Source organism: Branchiostoma lanceolatum, chromosome 5 (assembly GCF_035083965.1).
Source record: "Branchiostoma lanceolatum isolate klBraLanc5 chromosome 5, klBraLanc5.hap2, whole genome shotgun sequence".
NCBI lineage: Eukaryota > Metazoa > Chordata > Leptocardii > Amphioxiformes > Branchiostomatidae > Branchiostoma > Branchiostoma lanceolatum.
This window is the reverse complement of record NC_089726.1, coordinates 10,346,692-10,372,583: the sequence shown is the minus strand read 5'-3', so window position 1 is coordinate 10,372,583 and position 25,892 is coordinate 10,346,692. Positions and strand designations below refer to the sequence as shown.

Here is a 25,892-nt window from a genome sequence, read left to right as displayed (position 1 = left end):
ACTGGAGTGGTGTTATTCATTGGAACCCTACCAAGAGGTAGAAGAACAGTCCACGACGAGACAGGACGTGTTACACATGTACTTGCTTCTTTGTCCGTCATAGTGTATACAAAGTCAGGGTGACCTTTTCCCAACCTAATGACAGTACATTTCATAGGGTGAAAGTTCAGCTGCCAATCTTCTGCCCAGCTTTGTAGTTGATGTAGATCTTTCTGTATGACGGCACAGTCGTTAACCTTTGCTACAGGACGGTAAATTTTCGTATCGTCCGCGAAAAGCTTTAGGTCACTTTGCACAGTCTCGGGTAGATCGTTAACAAACAAGGAGAACAGCACCGGACCCAGCACACTTCCCTGAGGCACGCCACTAGTTACTGCTGCCCAGTCCGATCTTATGCCGTTTACCCGTACCCTCTGTCTTCTCCCTTGTAGGAAGGATTTAATCCACTTCAGAATGTTGCCCGTTATTCCATAACTTTGTACTTTTGCTAGTAATCTCTGGATTGGCACCGAATCGAAGGCCTTACGAAAGTCTAAGTAGACAGCGTCTACTGGCAGGCCTTTGTCTAGCCACTCTGTCCATTTATCCATACATTCCAGCATTTGGGTGGTTGTTGACCTACCAGGTATAAATCCGTGTTGGTGTGTCGTGAAGAGATTATTATGTCGCATATGTTTTACTATGGCATCCCGAACAATACTCTCTAGTACCTTACACACCACTGATGTCAAACTGACGGGGCGGTAATTTCCTGGGGTATTCCTAGATCCTTTTTTGTGCAGCGGTGTGACGTCGGCAATTTTCCAGTCGTTGGGGATTTTGCCTTCGTTTATGGAATTAGAGTACATTATTTGAAGAGGAGTTGCCAACGTCTCTGCAAGCTCATATAAAAGCCTAGGATGCATATTGTCAGGGCCCATTGCTTTGTTAGGGTTGATGTTCTTCAGCCTTTGCTTCACTTCATTTATAGATATGCCCTCATCATGTTCAACATGTAGTTCTTGGTGGCCAAACCACAAAGGCCAAGGCTATTGACATTCTATCCAACAGGGCAACCATGCTAGGATTATGTGCCTACATAGTTCCATGGGATTTCTGTTCCTTTGGCAACCACAATCAGGATGAAACAGCACTGTCCAGTAGTACTACTAATCTTTGCCAACTGAATACATGTATAGGCACAAGCAAACTTTCAATTGTAATCACACTCGCATATTAAAGTGCATTTTAAATTGCATAGCTCTGTCAGCAAAGTCATCACATGTCAAGGTGCATCATTGATTTCCCTGTAAATGTTATTAACATTTAGTTAGTATGTTAAATCAAATGATGTGCATAAAAAGTATAATTTCAAGCTCATAATCATCTGCAACCAAAGAACAAAATTCTTCAGTCATTTTCATGATCTCTCAGCAAGATGCTTCTGTACTCAGCAGGACACAGTCAAGGCTACACATTTGGGTGTCCTTATACGAGAGCCAGTACCACAGTATGTAATAGACTACTTCCCTATTTGTACCTCTCTATATACGTTTATTACATGTACAAAACAAGAGACCAACCTTTAGCTGTAGCCTTTTATTGGTTCTCCCTAATTTACAGGCTAATAATTGGAATAATTTGGATGTTGGGAGTATTTAGTAACAGTTGTATTTGGAAAACATGTGTATACAGTAATTGGAGTAAAAAAATGAGTAGCCTGGTTAAGGCCAGATTCTGTATACTTTGGACTCTGCTATTTGCAGATTAGATATACCAGTTACAGGCAAATAAACGACATGTAACAAGTAGCCTGTCTGTTTTGAAAGAGAATCAAAAACAAGAAAGGGAATAAATCTTAGGTAAAGGAGAAGATTGATCAAACAATTTTTCATTCACATGAAAACAGCTTTCTACATGTGTAGTTGAGTAAAGTCTGGTGCAGTTATTGTTAAGTTAAGCACATGGTACAACAAGGGCATTTCATACCATTTGTTTTCCCTTGGCATGGGCACTCTCCAACACTGATATTCAGAATAAACCACTACTATTGCTGCTACAAAAATGCTACTTCTACTATGGAATGTTGGAGATAGATGAGTACATCTAGATCTTTTGTCACATACATTTCTTGACAAGTGTCACATGCATACACTGGCATTTCACGGATGCTGACCACAGCACATTATACACTGGTGTTTTTCAACATCAAAACAATCAAAATACGTCATACATACTTTGCTGGTCAGTTACAAAGGTCTTACTTGTTTGCTTTCTTGCCCATACATGCAAAGGTATTATTGATACACAAAGTCTTCTTGCTCTATGACCTTTGTGTATTTATCCTTACTTCATCATGGGTGCATTATAAAAATACTATTTACAAATAATCTGTCCCAGACATATAAGCTACCCATACATATTGTGAGAAACAAGATACATCCTAGCCTATAGCTTTTATAGTCCCATAAGAGTTTTTGCTTCCTTGCTTTGCTCTAAGAGTGAATCGCTGGCATATTTCTGAAGGAGTTCCATCTTCTTTCTTCTAAGGAGAGCTTCCTCCACTTCCTTCTGGGAGGGAACTGGTACATGGGCAATGAACTGCTGCTGACCTTCCTCTGTCTCCCTGTGAAGCAACAGTGGTTCAAATTTGTTATGAAAAACTTTAAGGAGCATACTGGAATTGATCGAAACAAAATATATGTTTAAATAGGTGTGACAGGTCGTTCAGTGTAATATATCCAGTTGCTGATGGGCCGTGTGCCTGCAAAGCTGGTGTGTTTCGCGGAAGGGCGGTTATACAGACACAGAAATATACTGTAAATTCATTTACTTTTGTGGTGATTTCATTTCATTGTGGGAGGGAAAAGGAGGGTTTTGCAGTATTTGAAAATTGCGGTTAGAACAATTAAATGCAAAAGTTTCAAAATTTACAGTAGTCTAAATATTAAAAATTTATCTGAGATCTTAGTAAACTGTGTCACTTGAGTGCTCTTTTGAGAAAGTATCATGAGGATGCACGCAACTATTGAGCACCAAAAATATTGGTAATATGGTACAAACAAAGTCTGTTTCATACATTTTACTCTCCCCTGTCTCCTCCTCATCTGACTCCTCCTCTACAGCATAGATGTCCTCCTCCTCCTCAACATCCTTCAGGAGCCCTGCCTCCTTCTGGGACTTCCACTCAGCCACTGTCTCAGCTACAACTGGACTCACAAATACAGACCACAGTTAAGGTCTGGATGCTATATTTCACTGACATACAGCATTGGTCACAAAAATATCCATTCATAGGCAACATAGAGCTTAGAGCTTCTTTAGAATTAGATTTCATGAATGATAGTTACTTATAGATGTAATGTGTTTTTCTGTTTTTGTCATGCATTGTCTGTGCTGTAATTTTTTTACACCTTTCTTAATCAGCTCTGTTGCCTAGAAAGTTTGTCTGAGCCTTTCTTCATTCAGAAAATGTCTGTTTGGAATACACTATGACATATTCTTGAAAAGATACATGAATAAAACACTTCTTCCAATCCTGGTATCTCACCTTCTTTCTCAAGATCTTGTTCCAGTGGGACAAGCACACCATCATCTTCATCACGGTACCCATAATAGTCTGCATCCACCTCCTTGTACAGCTCTGCTCTTGTTCTTCTTGGAGGGGCGGGGGCTAAAGGGGATGGTTTGGCAACATGTCAGACGTGCCATCTAAAAATACAACTACAGTAGAGATACAGTTTAACAATTGACAGAAAAGTGGTTTGTCTACTTTCTTTGAGATTTAAGAAGATCATAGCCTCATGCTTTACTGTGGACATTGACATTCAGATGTAGACTTTAATTAATAGAACAGTATTTTCAAAAAAACTTTTCGTAACTTGCTAACCACAGTTATCAATCCTGCAATGGCAATGTTACCATCATGGCATGGATGACTTACGTTCTTGTTCAAACAGTTCCCTAACTCCTGGAAGGTCCTTTGCTGCTCCAAAGTACCTGAAGCAAAAAGGGGAGCAGAATTTTAAAGGAAAACAGTGGCTGATTGTGCAAGAAGTTAGTCAGCCTGGAGGTAAGAACACTGTGGATTATGAAGCAATCATGATACAAATTAGCACTGTATCTTGCAATCATTTACAATAAGTTGGTACAATAAATGCAACAGACAAAACAAACTGTTAAGATTATTCTTTTATCACTGGGACTAGAGTCCATTCCAAGTCACCGCGAGGGTTGTTATTGTCATAATTTAGAACTATTTTCAAGTTATTGTTATTATTTGTGTAAGAGATTTGATACTTTTGAAATATTTTGAATGTGATTTCAACTTTCTAAATATTTCTTAAGTTTTCTAAAACTTTAGAAATATTCATGATGTAGAATATGATATTTACAATGGTTTCTAAATAATGGTAACAGCATTCTACCATTATTTACAATTTTTTACAATTTCTTTCCATTTTCTACCATTATTTGTAACATCTCTATAAATAGGTCAGAGGGCTGGGAAGAAAGTAATTCACACATCCTTGCGAAGTTTAGGGAAGAATGCTTTCCACAAAGGACCGAGCGGTGTCCTGCAGTGAAGTCTAAAGATGTACAAAGGCAGACAGAAGGGCCAGATTAGCACCTACTTTTATGGGGGCAATCACCATTCTACCATTGTTAACCATTTTCTACCATTTCTTGTTAATATTTCTAAAAGTTAAATAATCACATAGATGTTTAGAAATTATTACAAATAAAGTTTTTGTGCAGTTACTTTCAAAATATTTCTAAATTATCTAATTAAATTCAAATAAATTCATATTTTTGTATTTGATCTTTTAGAAAAATTTAGAACTATTGTCAGTCAGATATTCTTTTACTGGAAATTTTTCAAAATGATTACAAATATTATTATAAAACCCTCGCGGTGACTCGGAATGGACTCTACTTCAGTAGAAACATATCAACTTTCACATACTTGTATCCTCTATTACCAGGGACTTCTTTTCCCTCCTGATCTAACATCTTTGGTCCAACTCTCTGAAAACAAAAGAAATAACAGATATTAACCAAAAGGGACATTTCAAAGTTTTAACTATTAGACACTCATGCTGTAACACATGTATTTGCAACTAGCACTACCATTTGGTTAGGCCATTTCCCATATCATTGTTCTGATGTGCAGTACTTATCACATCAGACAGGCGGCCCTTTTCTCTACATTTGTAAGGCAGATCCAGGCAATACAAAACAACCCATTGAATTTTTGTTCATATCCGAGAAGTGAAATTTAACTTAGGAGATAGATGGATCATGAAAATCATATGAACAAGAGATGCCACAAATTCCTTACTTCATAGTCAGGCCCCCCTAGCTCTCTTATTCTTTCCTCCCAGTGTTTCTTCTCTCTTAGTAGCTTGTTGATCTCATCATTCAAGTCTCGTATCCGAAATTCACCCAGACCCGCTGAAAACACAATAAAAATTCAATTATTACAAGACATCGCAGTGCTTTAGGCACCTAAAAGTTTACAGGACTTTCAAGGATCAAAGCAACTTTGCTTGATAAAATTATTTTTTCAAATTACATTCAAGGCCCTACAAGACAGTGTAAAACTAACTATAATAATAATCATGTTAATTTCACCTAGCTTAATATGACTTATTATGGAAAAAATTCTTGAAATACGGTACACAAAATTTTCATAGAACTATCTACCCCCACAGACTGTTTATTGATTTTTCCCTTACCATTCTGGATCTGTGACACTTTCTTAGCAACCTCTCTGATGATCTGCTGTCTCCATTTTTCTGCCTTCCCCAAATCATTCTCCTCTGAAGCAAGGAAGGGTCTTCTCTCCTGTTGGGTAACATCAGCATCTTATAATAGGGTACTTATTTTTACCTGTGGTCACATTCAAGTTTGCAGTTGAACCTTTGGTAATTGAGTGTGGTACACGTGTATTCATAGTAACATCATTATATTGGTTCCTATCACTACAAAACAGTCAACATAAACCAGTCATTGTGAAAGCTAGAGCCTAGTAACGTTAGGTGTCAAATTTCACCTTGACTTTTCCCTGGTCCATCTGCATGTTGCGCCATCTGGCCAGAGTTGTCCTGGAACATACATTTGCAACAAGGGTCAACACATTACATCACTTGGGCTGATAAAGACTTAAGCGTTAAGTCTGTACTAGTAAGTGTAACTGTAAGTAAAGAGTATATCACAAAAAAGTGAAGTGAGACTGATAGTGCAGTACACCACCTCCTTGAGTACACCAAGGACATAAAATAGTCCTTTTGTACTAGTACCTTGAGTACCATACAAACTACATGTGAATTATGGAACTTGCTGACTTACATTGCCTTTTCCGCATTTCTTGCCTGTGAAGAAGAGAAAGAAAAGGAAAGTTTAGCAAATTAACATAATTTTTGTGGACAGTGAAGTGTGATGTTCAAAATTCAACGAATATAAATAAAGGTACATAGTCTTGGACAAAATTAATATAAGGACATCTGCTTCTAAAATATGTGTAGCCCTTTTTATGACAACAAAATTGCAAAATGCCCTTTCACAGTTTCGAACCCATGACCATGGGCATCAATCATGTACTAGTAGTGCACTGCATGATGTAGTGCAAAAAATTATTAGCCCCCCTCCCCCCTTCATTGTTTCCACAGTTGACAAAACATAATAGCGCGAAGAATTGGCCAGGTTTCTAAATAGGAAGTTAATACATCCTATAGTTATCTTCACACTCACCATGTTGTTGGTCTTGGGTCAGACACGGCAGATAATATCAAATATTTTCTGTTCGTTCCGAGATCGATCGCGCTTCGCAAGCCAAACGTTTAGTCAAAACAACCGCTGTAAAGCAAGTTGAGTATTTTGGCTGAGGGATTCGATGTACAGATAAACATTTTAGCAGCTAATACTCGCAAATTTACAACCTAAAAAAATGAATTGGTGCAAGATGATAGAAATATTGCAATATAATTTGATGTATGTGAATGAATTCTGCTCTGATTTATTTCATTGATGAAAGTAAAAACCGTAATTCGTCAATGCGAATTCAAGGCTATGTTTCAGTGACACACATGGTGCAGTGTGCGAACAGTAGGAAGCATTTTCCAGGGCAGTAGAAAGTTTTCGCTGTTGATCAGAATCATGGTGAGTGTTATGACAACTTGAACTTTATTTTTATAATGTCTACTGATATTTTAGCCAGTATTCGTGTTCTTATGGCACGTGCTTCTCAAATTCCACTTCATTAGCTTGGATATAGGGATCATGTGGGGAGGGGGGCACAGTTCAGTCTAATCTTGGCTACTTGGAAGATTTAGTTAGCCTTGAAAACACAAAGCCATGACAAGTCAGGGACACTTCGAACTACAGGACAACCTATAACGTTACATATCTACTCTAACTAAGGTCCTGTCTGAGCAGTTCACGCACATAATTCATGCATATTTTTCATCATTAATTATGGCATTTAAACTACCAATATTTGTACCCAAAGAATTATGTTACTTCTTGCTAGTTGCAGTAGCATGTTCCCCAAAGTTCATACTGAAGTGTTGGTATATCATTATTTTCTTGTTACAGTTACGACGCCAGGCCCGTCTACGCCGTGAGTACCTGTACAGGAAGTCCATCGAAGACAAGGAGAAAACTATACAGGAGAGGAAACAACGGCTCAAGAGAGCGCTCGACGGTCAGTTAAGAATATTTCCGCCATTGCACTATTCAAGGAAACTATCAACAGTGTGTGAATTTCTATGTTAACCTGATATGTATAATATGTATTATGTCAGCCTCCTACTGTGAGAGTTTCAACCTTTGTTCATCAGTAAAGTTGTATTCTTTTTCAACCATTGAACAGAGAACAAGCCCATCCCAACAGAGCTGAGGAAGGATGTAAAGGAACTAGAGAAAGCTCTTCAGTATGATGACCTGGGAGCAGAAGGTATGTGTACAGGACACTAAATGAGATGTGTTTTTAACTTATGGTTTAAGAAACAGGTATGTGGGGTACTTGATATCAGCTTAATGCTATGATGAAGTAGAATGAGTTGCTTCTTCAAGAAACACTTTCCAGTGACATGAGTTGTGTGTTTAACTCTTTTTGAGGTGTACTAGATAGACCACACTCAAGATGTCTGTAGTACATGTACATACAGTCATCTGTAGATGTTGGTACAGAAATGTTGAAGTTCTAACTTACACCTGTTGCACCTGCCTCCCCCAGCTGAGCAGGACCACATGGATGATGAGTACAGGTGGGCAGGTGTGGAGGATCCCAAAGTCATGTTGACCACCTCCAGGGACCCCAGCTCCAGACTCAAACAGTTTGCAAAGGTGAGCAACAACACAAGCCAGGTGTTTATCAGTTTTCAGCTTGTATTTTAAGTTATGCAGACTAAGTCCACTCTGAGGCACCCTCCCTCATACTTTAACTATCATTTGTTTGTATTGCATACCTGATCAGCTGCCTCATGGCATAACACAGGTTTATATATTGAAGCTGCATATTTGATCCACTCACTCCAGAAAGGATCCCTACTCTTTTTGGTAGTGTGGTAGGTTCTTTTACGTGCACGAGGTGTGGCTCTCCTCAAACACGGAACCTCCATTTAACGACCTATCCAAGGGACGCCCCTAACTAAAGCTAGGTACTCATTTTCACCTGAGTGAAGTAAGGAAATCATGAGGAAATTGTTTGTTATGACACAGTAATTTCTACTCTCCAAGCAGAGGATGGGTTCCGGCAGGTTTTTGACGTGTTTTAGGAGGTTTTTGTCGGCCTTTCTACTTTTCCATTTTTTTTTTTTCTCTATAAACCCAACCTCTGCCGGCAGACGGACTGATCAAAGCCTAATAAAACTAATCGCTGCAACACATTACAAGCGTTTTATAAGTAGGTGCGAAGCGTGCCCGGCCAGGCACGGGATTCCCTCCCCCTGCGCCACAGAACTTCCGGCCTAGTCAAACCATGCAAGGACCTAATCCTTGGTCCAACGGTCGTGGCATTACTTGTCATGCTATGTTCTTTACGTAATGTTCTTACGCTTCTCGTATCCTTTGGCTAATTGCACTTACTTTCGTATGAAATAACTAAGATCATCTCAGCGTGCAGCGAAAAACATTGGGCCGGGGTTTCCATCTTTCCAATCCGCGATGCTCAACTCCGATCCAGACCGATTTTGACCGCCGTACCAGAAGACAAAGTACAGCCCGAAAATATCCATAAATCCTCTCATTTTGACTACCCACTGCGGAAATGCAATGTTGTAGTGTGAGGAAATCGTAGAATCTCATAAAAGACTCTAAACCACCCACATGTGTATGCAAAACAATCACGGGGCGCCATGTTGGAAGATCGCTACGATGTCCGTCAGCAAATGATTTGCCTATCGTGACTGAACTCTTTTACCATAAAAGAACCATCAAAGACCGAATCACACAAAAAACTGTACTATCCTCTGGTGCCATTTGGGAATTTTCAAGCCTCTGTTAGTAGAGCTTCATCACCAATTTCGCTGTTGTTGTTGAAAACTTCTCTTCCAATCTGAACACAGCGAGCGGAGGCATGCGTTAACCGCATGTAAACGTAAGGTACATGTTCCCGTTTGTAATTCATTTAATAACGATTCCTGATATAATTGCATAATTGATGCGTTTCAAGTTGATACGCAATACACATCTATTTATATGCCTTGTTCATGCACCAGTGTATTTGCTCAATTTTCTTGTGAGTTATCCAATGGAAATTTACGTTATGATGCTATCAATGTTAATGCCGGCGTGAGATCAGCCTGTCGCATGAATAGGGCAGTCAGCGGGGGACCGGCGCGGCCCCGTGAAAGCCGCTACACTTGCCGGATGTGTGATAATCCGGCACAATAAAATTGTTACCACTAATGATAATCTAATGGTTCTCGGGGAGGAGTACTGCCACCTTTCTTCAATGGAAGTAAATAGGTTTGCCCCGCCCCGAGGTCAGTGCCGGCAGAGGTTGGGTTTATAGAGACAAAAAAAAATGAAAAAGTAGAAAGGCCGACAAAAACGCCTAAAAACACGTCAAAAACCTGCCGGAACCCATCCTCTGCTTGGAGAGTAAGTAATTTCCCCTAAAATGCAGGTGATGTTTCATATTTCAGCTTATTACATCTTATCCATTGTTATTTCCTACAGGAAATGAGACTAGTCTTCCCCAATGCGCAGAGGTTGAACAGAGGTCATTATGAACTGGAGCAGCTGGTGGAGGCCTGCAGAGCCAATGATGTCACAGACTTCATCATCCTCACAGAGCACAGGGGAGAGCCAGGTAATAAACCATTTGTACCGTTCTTACTTTTCTATCTGTTCTACCAGAAGGTCCAGAACGGATATGGTTGTACATGGCTGTAGGTCTGGTTGTATTCTTGATAACATCTATCAATGGCTTGATGAAAGTACATTATAAACCTTTGTAAAATGTGGAGAAAAATCATCCACTGTGCTTATATTTTTCCTACTGTAAAGGGGGAATGTTTTTAATGGTTTTATGTTCACATTTTTTTTGTAACTCTTCTCACGATCTTAACACCTTGGCAAAAAGTTTTGTTCTGTCTTTTTACCCCTACCCTCTTGTTTTAACCACAAACCTAAAACAGCCCCGAACACTACATTTTCTCCCTACCACAAACATTTCCTCTCTTACATTGAATCATTGGATGTTTTCACTCTCCAGATGTAGATGTATGAGCCTACCCCTGTACTTCTGTGCTTCTACATGGGGTTCTTTTGTTTTCTTACAGATGGGATCATCATCTCTCACCTGCCCCACGGGCCCACGGCGTACTTCACCCTGATGAACACCGTTATGAGACATGACATCCCTAACATCGGCACCATGTCAGAACAGTACCCGCACCTCATCTTCAGCAACTTCTCATCCAAACTCGGGGAAAGGGTGAGCGCTTACGGTCCATTTTCACCCAACAAGACTGTCTTTGTCCAAATGGGTAGCAAGATTGTATGTACATGTAGTGTTGTTGGAGTGTTAGCAGTGATAATTTGTCACCTGATGAAATTGTCAAGTGATGAATTATCATGCACACAAAAGATCCATATGATAAGTGTCGCCAGATTTGATATTATTCCATTGACATCATTCTGTGCATCTATTTTCATCCGTTGCAGATAAAAAGGTTGCAACCGTACTGTAAACCATACAAAGAAGTTGCAAAATGAGCAAATATATGCTAATGACCAAAGTCAAAGGAGAAGTAAAGAATGAAGAATGTATTTTCCTTCCTGATAACGTATATTTCAAAATGAAGGCATCTTTTTTTTGCTCAACTTTCTTTTTGGCACACTTACATTAGTTTTTGGGTGCCCAGAGGATGTCATCCATGTAATCTAATCAGTATGGCCTGATAATAGTATCGCTAAGATTAAGAATGTGGACAAATATTTAATGTAGGTGTACATCTTTCCTTTGCAGGTGAAGAGCATCTTGAAGTACTTGTTCCCAGTGCCTAAGGAGGACAGTCGCAGGGTCATGACCTTTGCTAACCAGGAGGATTTCATCTCCTTCAGGTGAGCAAGAAATCAAAGTATACTGTCTTAAAGGAGTTTGAGACTTAACATTCTTTAAAACATTTCTGGTATGTAAATCGAAGAATTGATGCAAATATAGTCACTGACGAAAGGTAGTGGATGCTGCCTGAAAGGTCCGGCCATTTCCAAAATCTAGCCAGTTGCTTGAGTAACTGTTACCTTGCGTGATGAAACTACATTGACATTTATGAATGCACAGGGACAAGAGAACCTAACTGTATGTCCATTTCATGTTTTCTGTTGTTGTATATGTCTAACTTCCACCTTCTGCAACCCAGACATCATGTGTACAAGAAGACAGACCACAAGAACATTGAGCTGCAAGAAGTAGGACCAAGGTTTGAAATGAGATGTAAGTACTGACGTTACTTTTAGCATGATGAGACAATCATTATAATGTGTAGTTCTGATATCATTATATTCTAATTTTACCCACAATTTCTCAGAAATGGTGTGTAAAAGGTTTTTGCTGAAATATTTTGAAAATGTGTATTCAACTAATCCATTTTAGATTTAGATATCATTGAAAATTTAGAAGGGAAACATTGTAATAAAGGACAATGTAGTAAATGTTGTTGTTCTCCCCCACCAGTGTACTCCATCAAGCTGGGTACACTAGACCAGGTAGCAGCAGCTGACACTGAGTGGCAACTACGGCCTTACATGAACACAGCCAAGAAGAGGAAATTCCTAAGTGATTGATATGTCTGAAAAGACTGATTGTTTTAAAATCATTAGAAGTTTCCAGACCCCAGTGTCTTAGTGGTTGGACTTGTATTTCTGATCCTAAGATTCATAGAATAAATGTCTTAACATTGTCAAGTAACTTGTACATTTTATTTCTTTGTTCAAGACAATACATCTTCATATACAAACAAACTTCTTCCTGTATTTTCTGTATAATATATTCTATTATCTATATGAAAATAGAGATTACTGAAGTACAAGAACTTGCAGATTTTTGACAACAATGACGTACATTTACAAAAATCGAGAAAAGTTGCATCAATAAAAACTATTTGGAAAGACACAACTATCACAGACACATTACTAGAATTCTCAGACAAAAGGACTGGAAAAAAATCACTAGAATTCTGCAGATAACAATTTACCTGTCGGAAGAATTACTCCTAATATGTACATGTACCCATTTGCCTTTAACTTTTACGTTCAATACAGATGTGCAATTTTCTGTGTTTTACAGATTTTTCATATTTAGTTGCACGACAAACACATGTATGGTATTTTTCAAACACATACAGCACCTCAGATCAAGAGCTACTTTCAACTTTGCTATAAACATTAAAACAATAAGAAAGCTACAAATGACAACACTTAAGAACACAAAGCATTTCATGAAGACTATGATAATATTGATTCAGTTCATTGCACATTGCAGCCAGATGAGGCTTTGTTCAGGTATAAAATCAATTTCTAAAATATTGCAGACAACTTCATACACAAATCTCTCTACTTCAACAGAGACCTACTACATGTAGTATGTAACTACAGCATAGAGACAGACAGTTACACAAGCCATGCGGTTGACAGTAATGAATTTGTAGCCTTTTTGTTATAGGTAACAATTACATTGAATGGTTCTGTATAAAATGGGACTAACAGGCAAACAAAAACACAAAGTTGCAAACTTAGTCCCAACTGATGTTGCTAAAACATTTTATATCTAAACCTATATTTGTGGATCCCACAACATCCCTGAAATGATGAGCTGGATTTGGACCCACTTTATGATTCATGGTGCTTTGTATTACTTCCATTGTAGGGGTTTCCCTGATGTACATGTAGTGACAAGCACTTCGGAAGGCACAAAATGAAACAAAAAACGAACTCTGCAACTCTTAACAACTGAAATCTCAGACAGGAATGGTACTAGGAGGATGTGTTGGCTCTATTGTGACCTCTCCGTCTTGGGTAGAACTCCGGTTCAGAGTCCAGGTACGGTCCTGCACTGCCCTGTCTGGTGCCAGGCTCCTGTCCCAGCAGTTTACGCAGACGCACTATCTCCTGCTTGTACCTGTATAATCAAACAAGGACAAGGTTTGCCTTAAAAGACTAGATTCAATGTGAAGATATTACTCTCATAAAGAAAAGTAAAAGTCTTCAGGCAAAATTTTGTTACTATTCTTAAGTTCTTAATGATAAGTCAGGGTTTCCTGTGAAACATAAAAAGCATAGAAAAGACATAGGAAGGTTTTTAGAGAATGTAAAGCACATTATCTAATTCTATGGTGTAACATAAGGGTGCCCTCACCTGACCAGGTGTTTGTCTATGTAGTCCTGTGCTTCTGACAACTGAGACTCCAACACAGACACCTAAAGGGAAACAGTCATCATTAAACACATTGTATTGAGTCACACAACAAATTCTTGGCAGACCAGATAAAGATATACAATACTACTACATGTACATTTACAAACAAGTTTTGGTACATGTATAGTGTAACGTTAGAGTTACAGTTGATAAGCTATTTTTCCTGTCCTGACCTTAGTTTTCATCCTGGCGTTGTCAGTCTCCAGTTCCTGCTGGGTGTTCAGGGCAAACTCACGCAGCTGTTTCCTCACTGATGACCAGTCTGTGGGGCCTACAAGGGGACAACTCACTTTACAACAAACTGCATAAACAGTCTATCTTTTTGTCTATCTTTGAACACTGTCAGTCAGAATGTTGTTCCATGAATACTGTGCATGCCATATAAGGAATGGTTACTTATCTGAAAATGTAACTTAAAACCTGCAGGCAGCCGTTTCGGAACAGGTAAAGGTGGCAAACACCCTACAAACATGTTTCTGGGTCACGATCTTACTGGATTTACGTTCCCCAAGTCATAAACGACAACTTATACATCACAAGGGTGGTGGAGACAGACGGCTGCACTGCCCGCCTTTCCAGTTGTAAAATGGTTAAACATTTCAGATACCTGCTTCAGAAGTACAAACATGTTTACCCATGCAATAAACGTTTAAGTAGTTGGTGCTTTATAAAGTTGACATTGCATTGGCACCCAGGCCACAAGACAGGGACTGCCTCTCTACATCATGCCAAAGTTACAATGTTTGTTCATACCTTTCCGTTGAGGCTCCTGTATGGTGACATTTTTAGGTCTAGCTGCCGCCCTCTCTGCCTCGGCTCGAGCGTCCTGTAGGGCACAGCGCAGGCGGTTCAACTCCACGGTCTGTGCTGCATGCAGCTCTCTCTCACCATCTGACAGCTGGAGATCTACATCTGAAATGAAAACGGGTAAAGACAAGAACAATTACAAATACGAGTCAAAGCCTTAGTCTTCAGTGTAATAACACTACATGTTTTATCTCATGATATTCAGATGTTTTGTTACATAACCACCTGGCTTTCTTACAGAAAATTGTTTAGAATGCCTTGTCTGGAGTAATCTGGCAAAGCAATTTGGAAAACTTGAAATCACAGGGGGACCTACAAGATCCCTACCAACACTTGTATCCAGATTTGATCAAGCTACATTGTGAAACTATTTCTTTACCACCAACTTGTAAGTAAAATTTCGGGATTTAAATTTTCAGGCTTCGTCTCTCACCTGCCAGCCCCAGGTCGATGTCCAGGCTCCTGCCACCTGCCAGCACCTGTTCCCGCAGCTGGCTGTAGGCGATCAGCAGCTGCTCGTGCTTGTTGGCCATCTGCTTGGCCTGCTTCTTGTACGTCTTGGCTGCCTGGCTCAGCTGCTCCTCACGGGCCTGGGAACAAAAGAAATGGACGAGGTATAATAGGACTGGCACAGTACTGTCCTTGGTGCTACACAGCTATTTATTTATTTATCTATCTAATCTTTAAACATCTGGGTGGCCCCTTCAGCCATAAGCTGATTTCCAAGGGGGCCCAGAAACACATGAAACAAAGAAACACAATTGTTTCTGGTTTAACCCATGTCAAGACTAAGAGGAACAGACTGTCCTTGGTGCTACACAGCTATCACACACACACAGTTCTGGTCACCTACAACAAGGCAACTTGGATAACAGGTTATATTGTTGAAAGAAGTGTATGTTTGTTGATATGTTGGTTTGTGAAGAAGATTATCTAAGAAGTGTTATGTTAAATGGATTGTTAAATTTTCCCCAATATGTAGATCTAACCATCAGAAAGAAATGATTGAAAATAAGTGTCATTCTTGAATTTTGCTAGAACTAATGCATCTTAGGTTATGACGACATTCTGGTATTCCAAAAGTCTGACTGGTATAAGTCTCCTACCTTGTAAGCCTGTTTAGTGTCAGCTATCATGGCATCGATGTACCGTCTCATGTCCTTCAGCTGTTGTTGGTTAGGCGGGGCAGTCCCAGCAGATGTGTCGATGTACTCCCCAATGTCCTGCACATACCTGAAAATACACGCAAGCCGGTAAGAAAGAGATCCAGACAAGTACTAATACCTGGGAGAGCAACTATACATGTGTCTCTCTGACAAGCAGTATGTTTTGAAAGAATAGAAACAAAACATTTCTGTCAGGTTGCAAATTTTTATAAAAGTTTTGGCTGTTCAAGTTCAAATGGAACAAGTCTGAATGCTCCCTTCAAGATTGAACATAGATAAAGACTGATATATTAAAGATTCTTAAACTTTCCTAAACCACATTAAAATACAACACCTTGATGTATCAAGATAGCAGGTCTCTATCATTACGACAAAGCCTTTTTCCTTACCTGATCAGTCTTGTCCTGTATTCAGAGTTCATGTCCTTGAACTGCTGCTGGGCCTTGCTGTGTTCGATCTCCAGCTGTCTCTGCTTCCCTTCTGCCATGATTAGTTTAGCCGCAGTCTCTCCTGCCTTCCGCTGGGCCTCACGTGCCTGGGCCTGGGCTTCTTGTAACTGTAGGGGAGATAGGTACCATTACCAATCAATGAATCAACCTGTGACATGCTGAATTATAGCTGAGAACCAGTGCTGGCTTGGAAGTGTGACATGAATGGTAGGATGGTAAAGGTTATACAATCATCTTGTTTGGAATCATAGCTGCTGTCTAACATCTTGAAGTCTAAAAGAGGCAGCATCTTCATTTGACTGGCTTTAATTGATTCATATCAATGATATTGTTTATCCATCAGAATTTCAAACATATAAGCTACAACCTTCTTGAAAAGTGTCCGTGTGGGCCAGACAAGCATTTTGAAGGAAAATAAAAGCCTTGACTTGACTTGACTGACTACCATACAACTATTTAAAAGAGAGTCAACTTCTGAAGTGTAAAGGTCTATTGATGTCAGGAAATCTTTTCAAATGCAGAAAATGGAAAAATCAACAAGATTTCTCATCCTCTGCGAGTAATCACCTCTCTCCTGAGTTTCTTGAGATTGCCCTCCAGTTTGTCCTGGTCCTCTTCATACTGAGCCTTCATCCTCCTGCGGTCCTCCTCCATCCTCTCCCGCTCTCCAAACAGGTTCTTCTCCATCTGCTGTCTATCCTCCTCAGCACCCAGGTAGATATCTACAAATCACATTGGTATGTTTTCCAATCATGTAGATACTGCAAATCTTTGAATAGTTGCAGTGCTTTTTTTCCAGTTTTTGCAGTTATCTAGCAATCGCACGGTGAATATGCATTTCCAATATTTAAGTACTGTACAACAGAATTGTTCTAACTGCAAACTCAAAACTGCGAAAACCTCCTATCGTGAAATGAAGCCCGCATGAAAATAGATCGGATATACAGCATCTGGAAATAATTCAGGATCTTGGTGTTTGGTAGTTACAAGGCTGAGAAGCTGTGAGTGAAATTTCTAGACACAGAAGTTGCAAAAATTAGAGCAATAGGCTACACAACAAGACTGATGATCCATGATCCAAGATCCAATACTTTTGTTGTCAGGGACAGCAATAGCTAAAAATGATGATTATCATTTCAGATTCTTAAAAATTGAGCCAAAAGGTATCAGGATTGTCTTTGCCTTGTAAACAACAGACTATATATATGTAAATTGTAAGGCAAATGTTACAAATGTAAGAAGCCCCAGATATGACAGTGGTTCCCCCACCTTGTGGCTTGTGCGTGGACAGACGAGACACGACATGCCGCAGCCTGTCTATCTCCGCCGTCAGCTCCCCCTGCACGGGCCGACCGTGGGATGTGGCGTTCACCAGGTTCAGCAGCTCAATCCCCAACTCCTCATTCCTGGCCTTCTCTCTGTCATGTTCCTGTGCAGGACAAACATGTAATGGTGAGATTTTGAAGATGCAAACTTTATGTGGCTGGTACACACATCCATTGTTACAAATCTCTTCTGTCGGATCAAGATTTTATAGGGATTTTCAGCTCTCCTACCAATACTTTCCCAATGATCTTCAGAAGGGAAGAACCACCCATCATCATCAGTGATATAATACAAATTAGTTTTAAAAAAGGTGCTTCAAAGCTATATCTGAATTGGATGGGGCAGTAAATACATGTCAGTGACAGCATACTTCATCAATTATCTGTAACAAAGAAAAAATGGCACTTTTCCATTGTTGTATCACAGTGTTACTGACCTTAGTTAAGGCCAGGTAGTTAGTCTTGAGGATGATGTACTCATCAGCCAGCTCCTTATGGTCCTTCTCTGATGTACGCAGGCGGTCATGAGTACTCCTCAGGTCCCGGGACAGTTTGTCCTTCTGTAGGGTCACCTAGGAAAAAATCAAATAGCTTTTAATAAGAAAATTTTACAGGAAATTTTGTTTGCAAAAAGTGTCAGCTAAGCCAGATCAGTCCTACTAATACATGATTTCATGTGCAAATGCAAATTTACATACAAATTTGTTCCACACTTCGAGGTTGTAATCTTTAACAAAAAAAAGACAAACAAAACTTGATGAGAATGGTCTAAAAATTGAACTCTTGGGCGCACCTCCATCAGCTCATTCTCCAGAGTGAGGACCTTGTTCTTCAGCTCAAAGTTGGCAGCTTCATAGTCCTCCTGGATACAGTTATTCTCTATCTGCAGGTCCACTAATGCCTTAGACACCTGGAGTAATCAAGAAATCTCACCATCAATATCTTAGCACAAACAGACTGGAGTGTATGCTGTGATCTTGTACTAGTCATATTTTCAAAGGGAGAGTCCATGACATAAGGAAAAGGTGAGAACATTTTTTCAGACTTACATGTACGAAAATAAGAAAGACCAATATAGACTGACTCAGTAAAAAGGTTTGGATTAAAAAATCTTTATGTAACTCAAAGTTTTGAGTTAAATCATCGTACTTGGAATAAAAGATAAATATTGGCATATTTTTCATAGAAATCAGTAGTTTAATGTTGAATCAAGTGGATATAGAACCCACCTGTAGTTTCTCCTCCTCACTGAAGATGAGTTTGGAGGACAGGTCAGTACGTGATCCAGCCATTTGATTCAACTTGGACTGCAGCTGCTCCACCTAGCAACAAATGATATCATTGCAGTACAAAATGTTAATAAGACAATGTACTATAAATGCATTCAAGTTTGAGGCGATTTAACTTCACAGAAGGAAGGAAAATGGAGTGTTCACGGTAGTTTTTAGTTAGCGGGTGAATCAAGGTGGTACTAGTAGGCAGGCAGAACAAGCATTTTTGCGGTGATGTTAAGTTCAAATGAAGAGGTTACCTTTATAACTGCGAACATTAAACCATCGTGAACTTAAATGCATTTACAGTATTTTCCACAAAACCAGAGTGTATGATTTCAGGTAAAATCCTATTAACACCACATGTAATACTTAGCAATAACATAACATCAACTATAAATCATTCCATGCTTTCGTAAAACAAAGAGTAGTATTTTATTCTGAACAACAAACTGTCTTCATTACTTATCAAGGAAACAATTTAAACTTGGCTAGTCAAATTAACAGTTCTTAGTCCACCTGATTAACAATTGTCCTTATTACATTTTGGCTCTTCAGTGCAAGACTCAGACAGAATACCCCCCAGTGCTCACCACTACTAATGAGGTCAACAAATACCTTGTATCCATTTACAATACCTTGAGCCAGCTTGCAAGATAACAAGAATCCTCACAAAACATTGTGATGATAAACACAGATATGCATACATCTAAATCAAGCAGAAGTCTGTGATAATTCTCACAATCTTACATGTGGATGTGAAAGTTTAAACTGTTGCCCATGATCCAATTTATAACTACCTGCTTTGTCAACAGCCATGTACGTAATCACAGGGGACATCAGAATTTTTGACCCCCTTATTCAAATATTTCTTAGTTCTCAGAACACATACTACTAGACAAGCATTATTCAGAGTGGATCAAGTACTACCTTGTTGTGATATTCTCCCATGTCTTTTCCCTCCAGCCGTCCCCTCATGGCTACTGTGTGGCTCCCAACTCGTTTAGTGAGTTGCCATGCCACTAAACAAACTAGCTGTGTCTCTAAAACCACCTGGCGATGCAGCAATTTGCTTGTGTGTTCTCCGGTAACACACCTCATTAAGGGCTGTATTGTTATCAGGTCCTTGACAGGTATATATGCAGTTCAGTTGCTGTAGCTACTCTCTTGGGAAACGGTCATACTTTTCAAGCCTGCGGGTAAGTACTGTACATTTCACTCTCTTTGTGGGAATGCATGGGATTGTGGTATGCGGCGAGTACTTGGTAACAATTGAAATGGATCAGTTGACTTTACTTTGATTTAAAAATCAGATGTGCAGTAACAAAATCCTTGTTGTACATTACCTTTCCTTGTGCTTGAACCATGATGCAGCCATGGTTACAGAGTAAAAGCATGACCATGAGTTGTTTTTCAAGTCCCTGGAGTGGTCACTATAGGCTCGTTCTCGGTGAAATGTGCAACATATATAGGTATTTTCAAGTTCGAAAAATTGATCAGCTCATATGCATTCTTCAGAAACACCATCTGATAACACCATAGAGATTTATTTTCAGTTTGATACTTTTCTATTCCACTTCTAATGCTTATGTTTGATGGTGCACAATAGCAAGAAGTTTGATGTCTTGTTGTGTTGAAGTGTTGCAACAGACATAACTTCCATTACCGGTTTAGGGGGAGGGATCCCACTCGTGGCTACAATTTGTTCCAACCAATACTAATGTTGTAATGCGATTTTCGTAAAGCGTAATAAGTGTTGTGGGAAAATGAAGAAAGCAATGATGCCACCCATGATTTGGCTCATATCAAGTGGTCAAGACTAGCAACAGCATTGTGCACCTTTCAATGAGAATGAGCCTATACTATAGACATGTTTGATTTGTACAGCATACATTGACTAACCTTCTGGTACAGCCTCTCGTTCTTGTCTCTCAGCTGCAGGTTGTCCGTGGTGAGTTTCTTCAGCTCGTCTCTCATCTCGTGCAGCTGTAGCGCCCTCCCGTGACCCTCCTCGTACCCGAGCTGCTCCTGTAGGCTCAGGATACGTGCACGGAACTGACACACCAGTCCCTGGAATGGACAGTTTAGTAAGTCAAACAAAATTCGTCTCTTGACATATGCTTTTGAAATAATGCATTTTTCAACCATTCCTAATCTCAGTAATAATCAGTTAGATAACAGCGCCTTAGAGGAAAAAATTTGATCAAGGAACCTTAACATTTAAACACAGTAGCAGAGAGTGTTACAAAAACAAGATTAATGACAGAATTCAATACTACAACAGCACTTCAAAAGCCTTGTCATTGTCAAAGTGAATAATAGAATTACAATACGCTACATAAGTTCAGAGACTTTATCCATAAATTATGTATGTAATTTTGTCAGGGAGTAATAAGCTTGAATCTGAGAACAAGCAGCTTCATTGTTCAGTACCTGTGCAAGGTGGTCGTTCAGGATGGGGAAGTTCTTGACTTGTGACAGTTGTGCACATGACCGCAGCATGACTGAGAGGCGGTACTGGTCGCAGTGCGGAGGCAGATGACACAGCACACGAGTTTTCGCGTTGGCCCCAAGTGCGTCCATCATCAGGTGGGTGAGTTTGGAATCGGTGTAGTTGATGACTCTGTCTGCATGCCGGGTGTTGGCCAACTCTGTAACTAACTGACCGAGGGCTGTGAGAGACTTGTTGAGACTCGGACCCTCCCTCATGCGCAGCTTGGTAGGATCCTCGGCGAGTTTCTCCGCTCCGGGAAGCCGTACCACCTGTAGGATGGAGCGATTGGGAAGGGGACTTCCACCAGTAACCATGGACAGCTCCAGCTGGAACACAGCTGTACTGTACCCCAGGGCTGGTCCAAAATCTGTCACCACATCCGTCCTCCTCCCCCAGCCTTGTCTGAAGTAGTTGGTGGCCTCCGCTGCGTTGAAAACCTGGATCTGGCTCAAGCCAGGCAGATGTGGGCCAAGTTGTGCCGTTTCCTTTATGGGAAGACTTCCTCGCTGCTGATTCTCTGTCAGCAGGTCTTTGATAATCTCGTTGTAGATCTCGTACATGGACATCTTGAGTTCCAGGTCGTCCTTGCCTCTCCGTTGGGCGTCCCGGAGCCCTCCCTCCTCCCTGGGTTTGTCCTGCAGGTCCAGAAGTTTATTGAAACAGCCATCGATGGCCAGGGGAACAATCCCTGCCTTGTTCAGACTGTCTCCTGCCATGGTGTAGGACTTGCCTGACTCTGTCTCTCCAAACAGCAACAAGGACACATTGAATCCTGGAAATACGGGGGGGGGGGGGTTTATATAGCAAACAGCAACAGTGTTCTTTTGATGTATCTATCAGTCAATTACTTCAAAGACAAATGATATGTGTAGATCACAATATCAATACTTCATATTTTTTACAACTCAACACTAATTTCAGGTTCCTTTAAATTGCGTTACTAATGACATATTTTTCATGTCTGACAGTGTAAAAAATTAACACTTTAAGGAGGAAATTCAAGGTGAGCTACATTTGCTTGTGTTGTACAAAAGTATCATACTTCATCATGGAATGTATCGACACAGATGAGCTTCATGCTAATACTTTGGGCAAAACCATTTTTTGCTCCATATAGCCATCACTGTACTACTCTCCAAGCCACACTGCCCACCTGCTAAGAACAGGTCCAGCAGTGGTTCCAACACCTTAGCATAGACATCGTAGTTTGTGGCGTCCTGTCTGAAGAGAGGTTGGAAGCTGTAGGACTGGCCGTCGCTGCTGGTGATGCGATGATTTCCCGAGATGTTGAGAGAGTGGTGCCCCTCCCCTCGCGCTGATGGGCGGATACGGCCTATCACCTCTATGTCCATACTGTAGGTGTCCGTTCTCTCTACTGAAGAAAATGCAAAGTGAGTCACTGACAAGAAAAACAGTTTGTGACAACTATCTGTAGTATTAATGCTGTGCGTATTCAGAACTCTTAAGCTTATACCCATGATACCTGAAAGACATTAGCTTAAGTTATAACTGGGTCTTTCTCTGTATAAGATCTGTGTAAAGGCCACAAATAGCCATTGAAGAATCACTGCTAAGAGTCGTTCGGAGGTTCTTCTTCCATTTCAGGCTAGTCAACTTATCATCAATATAATGGTTATATCTTTGTATACAGTCTTCTTTTCCCCAAATCAAAGTCATCACTATGTGTAGTACATGAACACATGAAGGGGTTAAGTTGGTTGTATATGTATATTGTAGTAAAACTGTATGTACCATATTGTCCGGGTTAATTATATAGATCTCTCTCTCTTATACAATATGTATGAAATAACCTACAGTACTAGTGAAAGGCTAGAGTCTTGGAATCCACCACAAAAAAAGGCAAGATTCCAAATTGTTGATTGATCTGACCATGGACATTATGACACAACATGATATGTATCCTACATAAAATATGAACTTCAGCTGATTCATGGAATCTCATTCTCTCTCACAGAAAAACTAAAATCTCACATTGTCTCATACAAGTGAACGGGACCTTAAAACTAATAAAACAATGTAAACACCAGCCTTAGTTAATAGCCTTAGATTGCCTTGTTTGTGCGCTGCACTTGCTAATCATTTACCTGCACGGTTTAATGTGTAATCCACCTGTTACTCATTAGTCTATATGCAAATTAAGAATCTACATGCATCTTTACCTGAACTCATAGTTCAACTAGTACAAGCACATGGCATGGTGAAAACACTTAATTATTTGTTAGGACTACGTTATCTTTATTCCACGATGTTAATTACTTTGATGGTACAGTACTATGATTTGTATAAAATGATTTTAATAGCATTAACATCTGCTTGAGAATAAAGAGTATCAAAGATACATGTTATCGATTGTTCTGCTTCCCTAGAAATGCTTATAGCTGTAATGAACATGTCTGACTAAGCATCTATCACATCACATTTCAGAAAGATCAATATATACAGCAAAGACGTGCAAAGACGTGCTTCTTTTTTTGCTGAAAAAATTGTGCAGTGCATTATGGCCATCAAAACAGACTTGTGTTTGTGCAATTTTACACGTTTCTCACTCACTTGAACATAACAAAACCCTTTAGAAATTATGTTAGTTTACCTTACGTAGTTACGTCTTGACCCAGAAATCGCCACAGATCACCGATAGCTTGTCAGAAAGAGAACCATTTCTACTGAAAATGCTCCTGTCAAAAATGTAAACGTTTCCATCCCGACGGCAAATATGTCGTGACCTTTCACCTATGAATCTCGTTCCCAGAGCATTCATGGGTACGAGACCAGATCACTGCGACTGCGCAATGAACTTTGACCGTTTTCAACGGTTTTGAAAAAAAATCTTTTTGGTTCGGAAACGGCTATATCACAATCAGGTGTACCCCTTTTTTTTCCAACATGTTACCAGTGGATAGCAAAGTCTACATAACATATGACTGTTTCAGACTATCATTTCCTGACAACTTGTGCAAGAAGGTATGCAAGGAAAAAAAAATTGTCAAAATTGATTAATATTGAAGAAAAATATTGACCGAAACGTGACCTAAAATTGGTCGATTTTAAGCGTTACCAGGGACCATTCATTTTTACTAATACTTTGCATTAGACCTAAAAGCACATCTTGTACTTGCAAATTAAAAACCACTTGCTTTCTACATGCAGTTATATGTCTACTTGTGATATTTCACTTTTATTGGATGATTCTATGCCATTTTTTGCTCCAACAGGGCTATTTTCCACTTTTACCCACGTGTTACCAATTTTCTGTCTAGTTTTAAATGAATATTTCTGAACCTGTAACACTTAATAATATTCTTGTATAGCTGTTGATTTGGCTTTTAAAATCAATGTATGATATGTACGAAGGTACAGAAGTAGAATGGAATCGCTCGCTCCATTTTATGACGTACAGTTGGAGATCAAAGTCCAAGACGCCATTTTCCGAAAAAATCTGTAGCGTCCGTACCCCCCCTTGATTTCAATACTAGGAAAGTCCTGCAGGCTAATGATACTGATGGTTAGGAGGCCTCTACTGGCACATACTAAAACACCATTTAAACCATTGCTGTCATAAAGACTTTGTCTGATATAGCACCATGAACATCAAAATGTAGCGTCCGTACCCCCTGTAGCGTCCGTACCCCCTACCTGTAGCATCCGTACCCCCATCTAAAGTTTTCAGCAAAATACTGCCAAAATTGCTATCTAAATAGTACAAATCTGAGCTAATACATCAATGACAGTTGAGACAGATATAGAATGTTAAAATTTTCAGTAAATTTGTGACTTTGTGATGAATTTTACATGTGTTTTTGCCTATTTTTGGGACAAACCTGTATACGTTTGGCACACGGTAACACCCCTCCCAAACACTGTAAATGGTTACTTCCAAACCAGCCAGAAGTCTTTGAGATGAAAGATGATACCCTCCAAGAAATTTAAATGTCCCAGAATTCTCACACCATGTGCCCTGATCCCAATTCAGTTGGGGGGGGGGGGGGGGGGGGGGGGGGGGATACGGTATTAGCAGCGGAGGCTAGACCCCAGGATGAGAGTCAGCTCAAAATAAGGATATTGAACAAAAGAGATAAAGCCATTGTGTGAGCCATCAAAAATTCAGTTTATCAGAAAGAGCACACTGAAAGAAACAATATGGTTTTTGTTTGAAGCAAATTTGATGTTGTATGGCTGAGAAATTGGCAATTTAAGATTTTGGGCCTTTGATTCCCTACAAGATTTGCTACGTAAGCAATTTTATCATTTTTCATATACAGTACTGTATCTCAAGAACAGAACATCAGACAACCACCAATTCACCTGTGTAAGGCTTTATTGTGAACATATTGAAACATACTTATTAGACAACTCAGGCTGATGGGCAGGAGAAAAGACATGCATCATTTACATGGCTGGGGTGATTGAATTTGAAGAACAGGTCTGGAGGAAGAAGCTCAATTATCCTTCATGA

General features: G+C 39.8%; 3 protein-coding genes across 5 annotated transcripts; 1 reads left to right on the top strand and 2 right to left on the bottom strand.

Moving 5' to 3' along the window:
* Positions 1–1,563: 1,563 nt before the first annotated feature.
* On the bottom strand, positions 1,564–6,853 carry LOC136434997 (pre-mRNA-splicing factor ISY1 homolog). The gene is made up of 10 exons (XM_066428155.1): positions 6,733–6,853; positions 6,331–6,353; positions 6,035–6,086; positions 5,718–5,826; positions 5,321–5,433; positions 4,946–5,007; positions 3,923–3,978; positions 3,530–3,652; positions 3,059–3,188; positions 1,564–2,605 (listed from the first exon to the last, which is right to left on the bottom strand). The coding sequence occupies exons 1-10, from the start codon at positions 6,733–6,735 to the stop codon at positions 2,437–2,439; spliced, it is 840 nt and encodes a 279-aa protein (XP_066284252.1). The 5' UTR covers positions 6,736–6,853; the 3' UTR covers positions 1,564–2,436.
* Positions 6,854–7,009: 156 nt separating this feature from the next.
* On the top strand, positions 7,010–12,453 carry LOC136434996 (U3 small nucleolar ribonucleoprotein protein IMP4-like). Its single transcript, XM_066428154.1, has 9 exons — positions 7,010–7,140; positions 7,576–7,684; positions 7,853–7,936; positions 8,219–8,328; positions 10,165–10,297; positions 10,770–10,924; positions 11,459–11,553; positions 11,853–11,926; positions 12,167–12,453. Exons 1-9 carry the CDS (start codon positions 7,138–7,140, stop codon positions 12,274–12,276), a joined length of 873 nt encoding a protein of 290 aa, XP_066284251.1. The 5' UTR covers positions 7,010–7,137; the 3' UTR covers positions 12,277–12,453.
* On the bottom strand, positions 12,398–24,180 carry LOC136434995 (coiled-coil domain-containing protein 78-like). Of its 3 annotated transcripts, none has more exons than XM_066428151.1 (16): positions 24,030–24,180; positions 22,572–22,793; positions 21,358–22,190; positions 20,827–20,994; positions 18,883–18,975; positions 18,447–18,563; positions 18,091–18,225; positions 17,598–17,757; positions 16,896–17,050; positions 16,269–16,435; positions 15,820–15,946; positions 15,147–15,303; positions 14,660–14,818; positions 14,080–14,177; positions 13,847–13,908; positions 12,398–13,609 (listed from the first exon to the last, which is right to left on the bottom strand). In XM_066428151.1, the coding sequence occupies exons 2-16, from the start codon at positions 22,768–22,770 to the stop codon at positions 13,465–13,467; spliced, it is 2,775 nt and encodes a 924-aa protein (XP_066284248.1). In that variant the 5' UTR covers positions 22,771–22,793; positions 24,030–24,180; the 3' UTR covers positions 12,398–13,464. The 3 variants fall into 3 exon arrangements, with proteins under 3 accessions (XP_066284248.1, XP_066284249.1, XP_066284250.1); XM_066428152.1 differs by having other exon boundaries at positions 22,572–22,790; XM_066428153.1 differs by having other exon boundaries at positions 24,035–24,180.
* Positions 24,181–25,892: the final 1,712 nt, after the last annotated feature.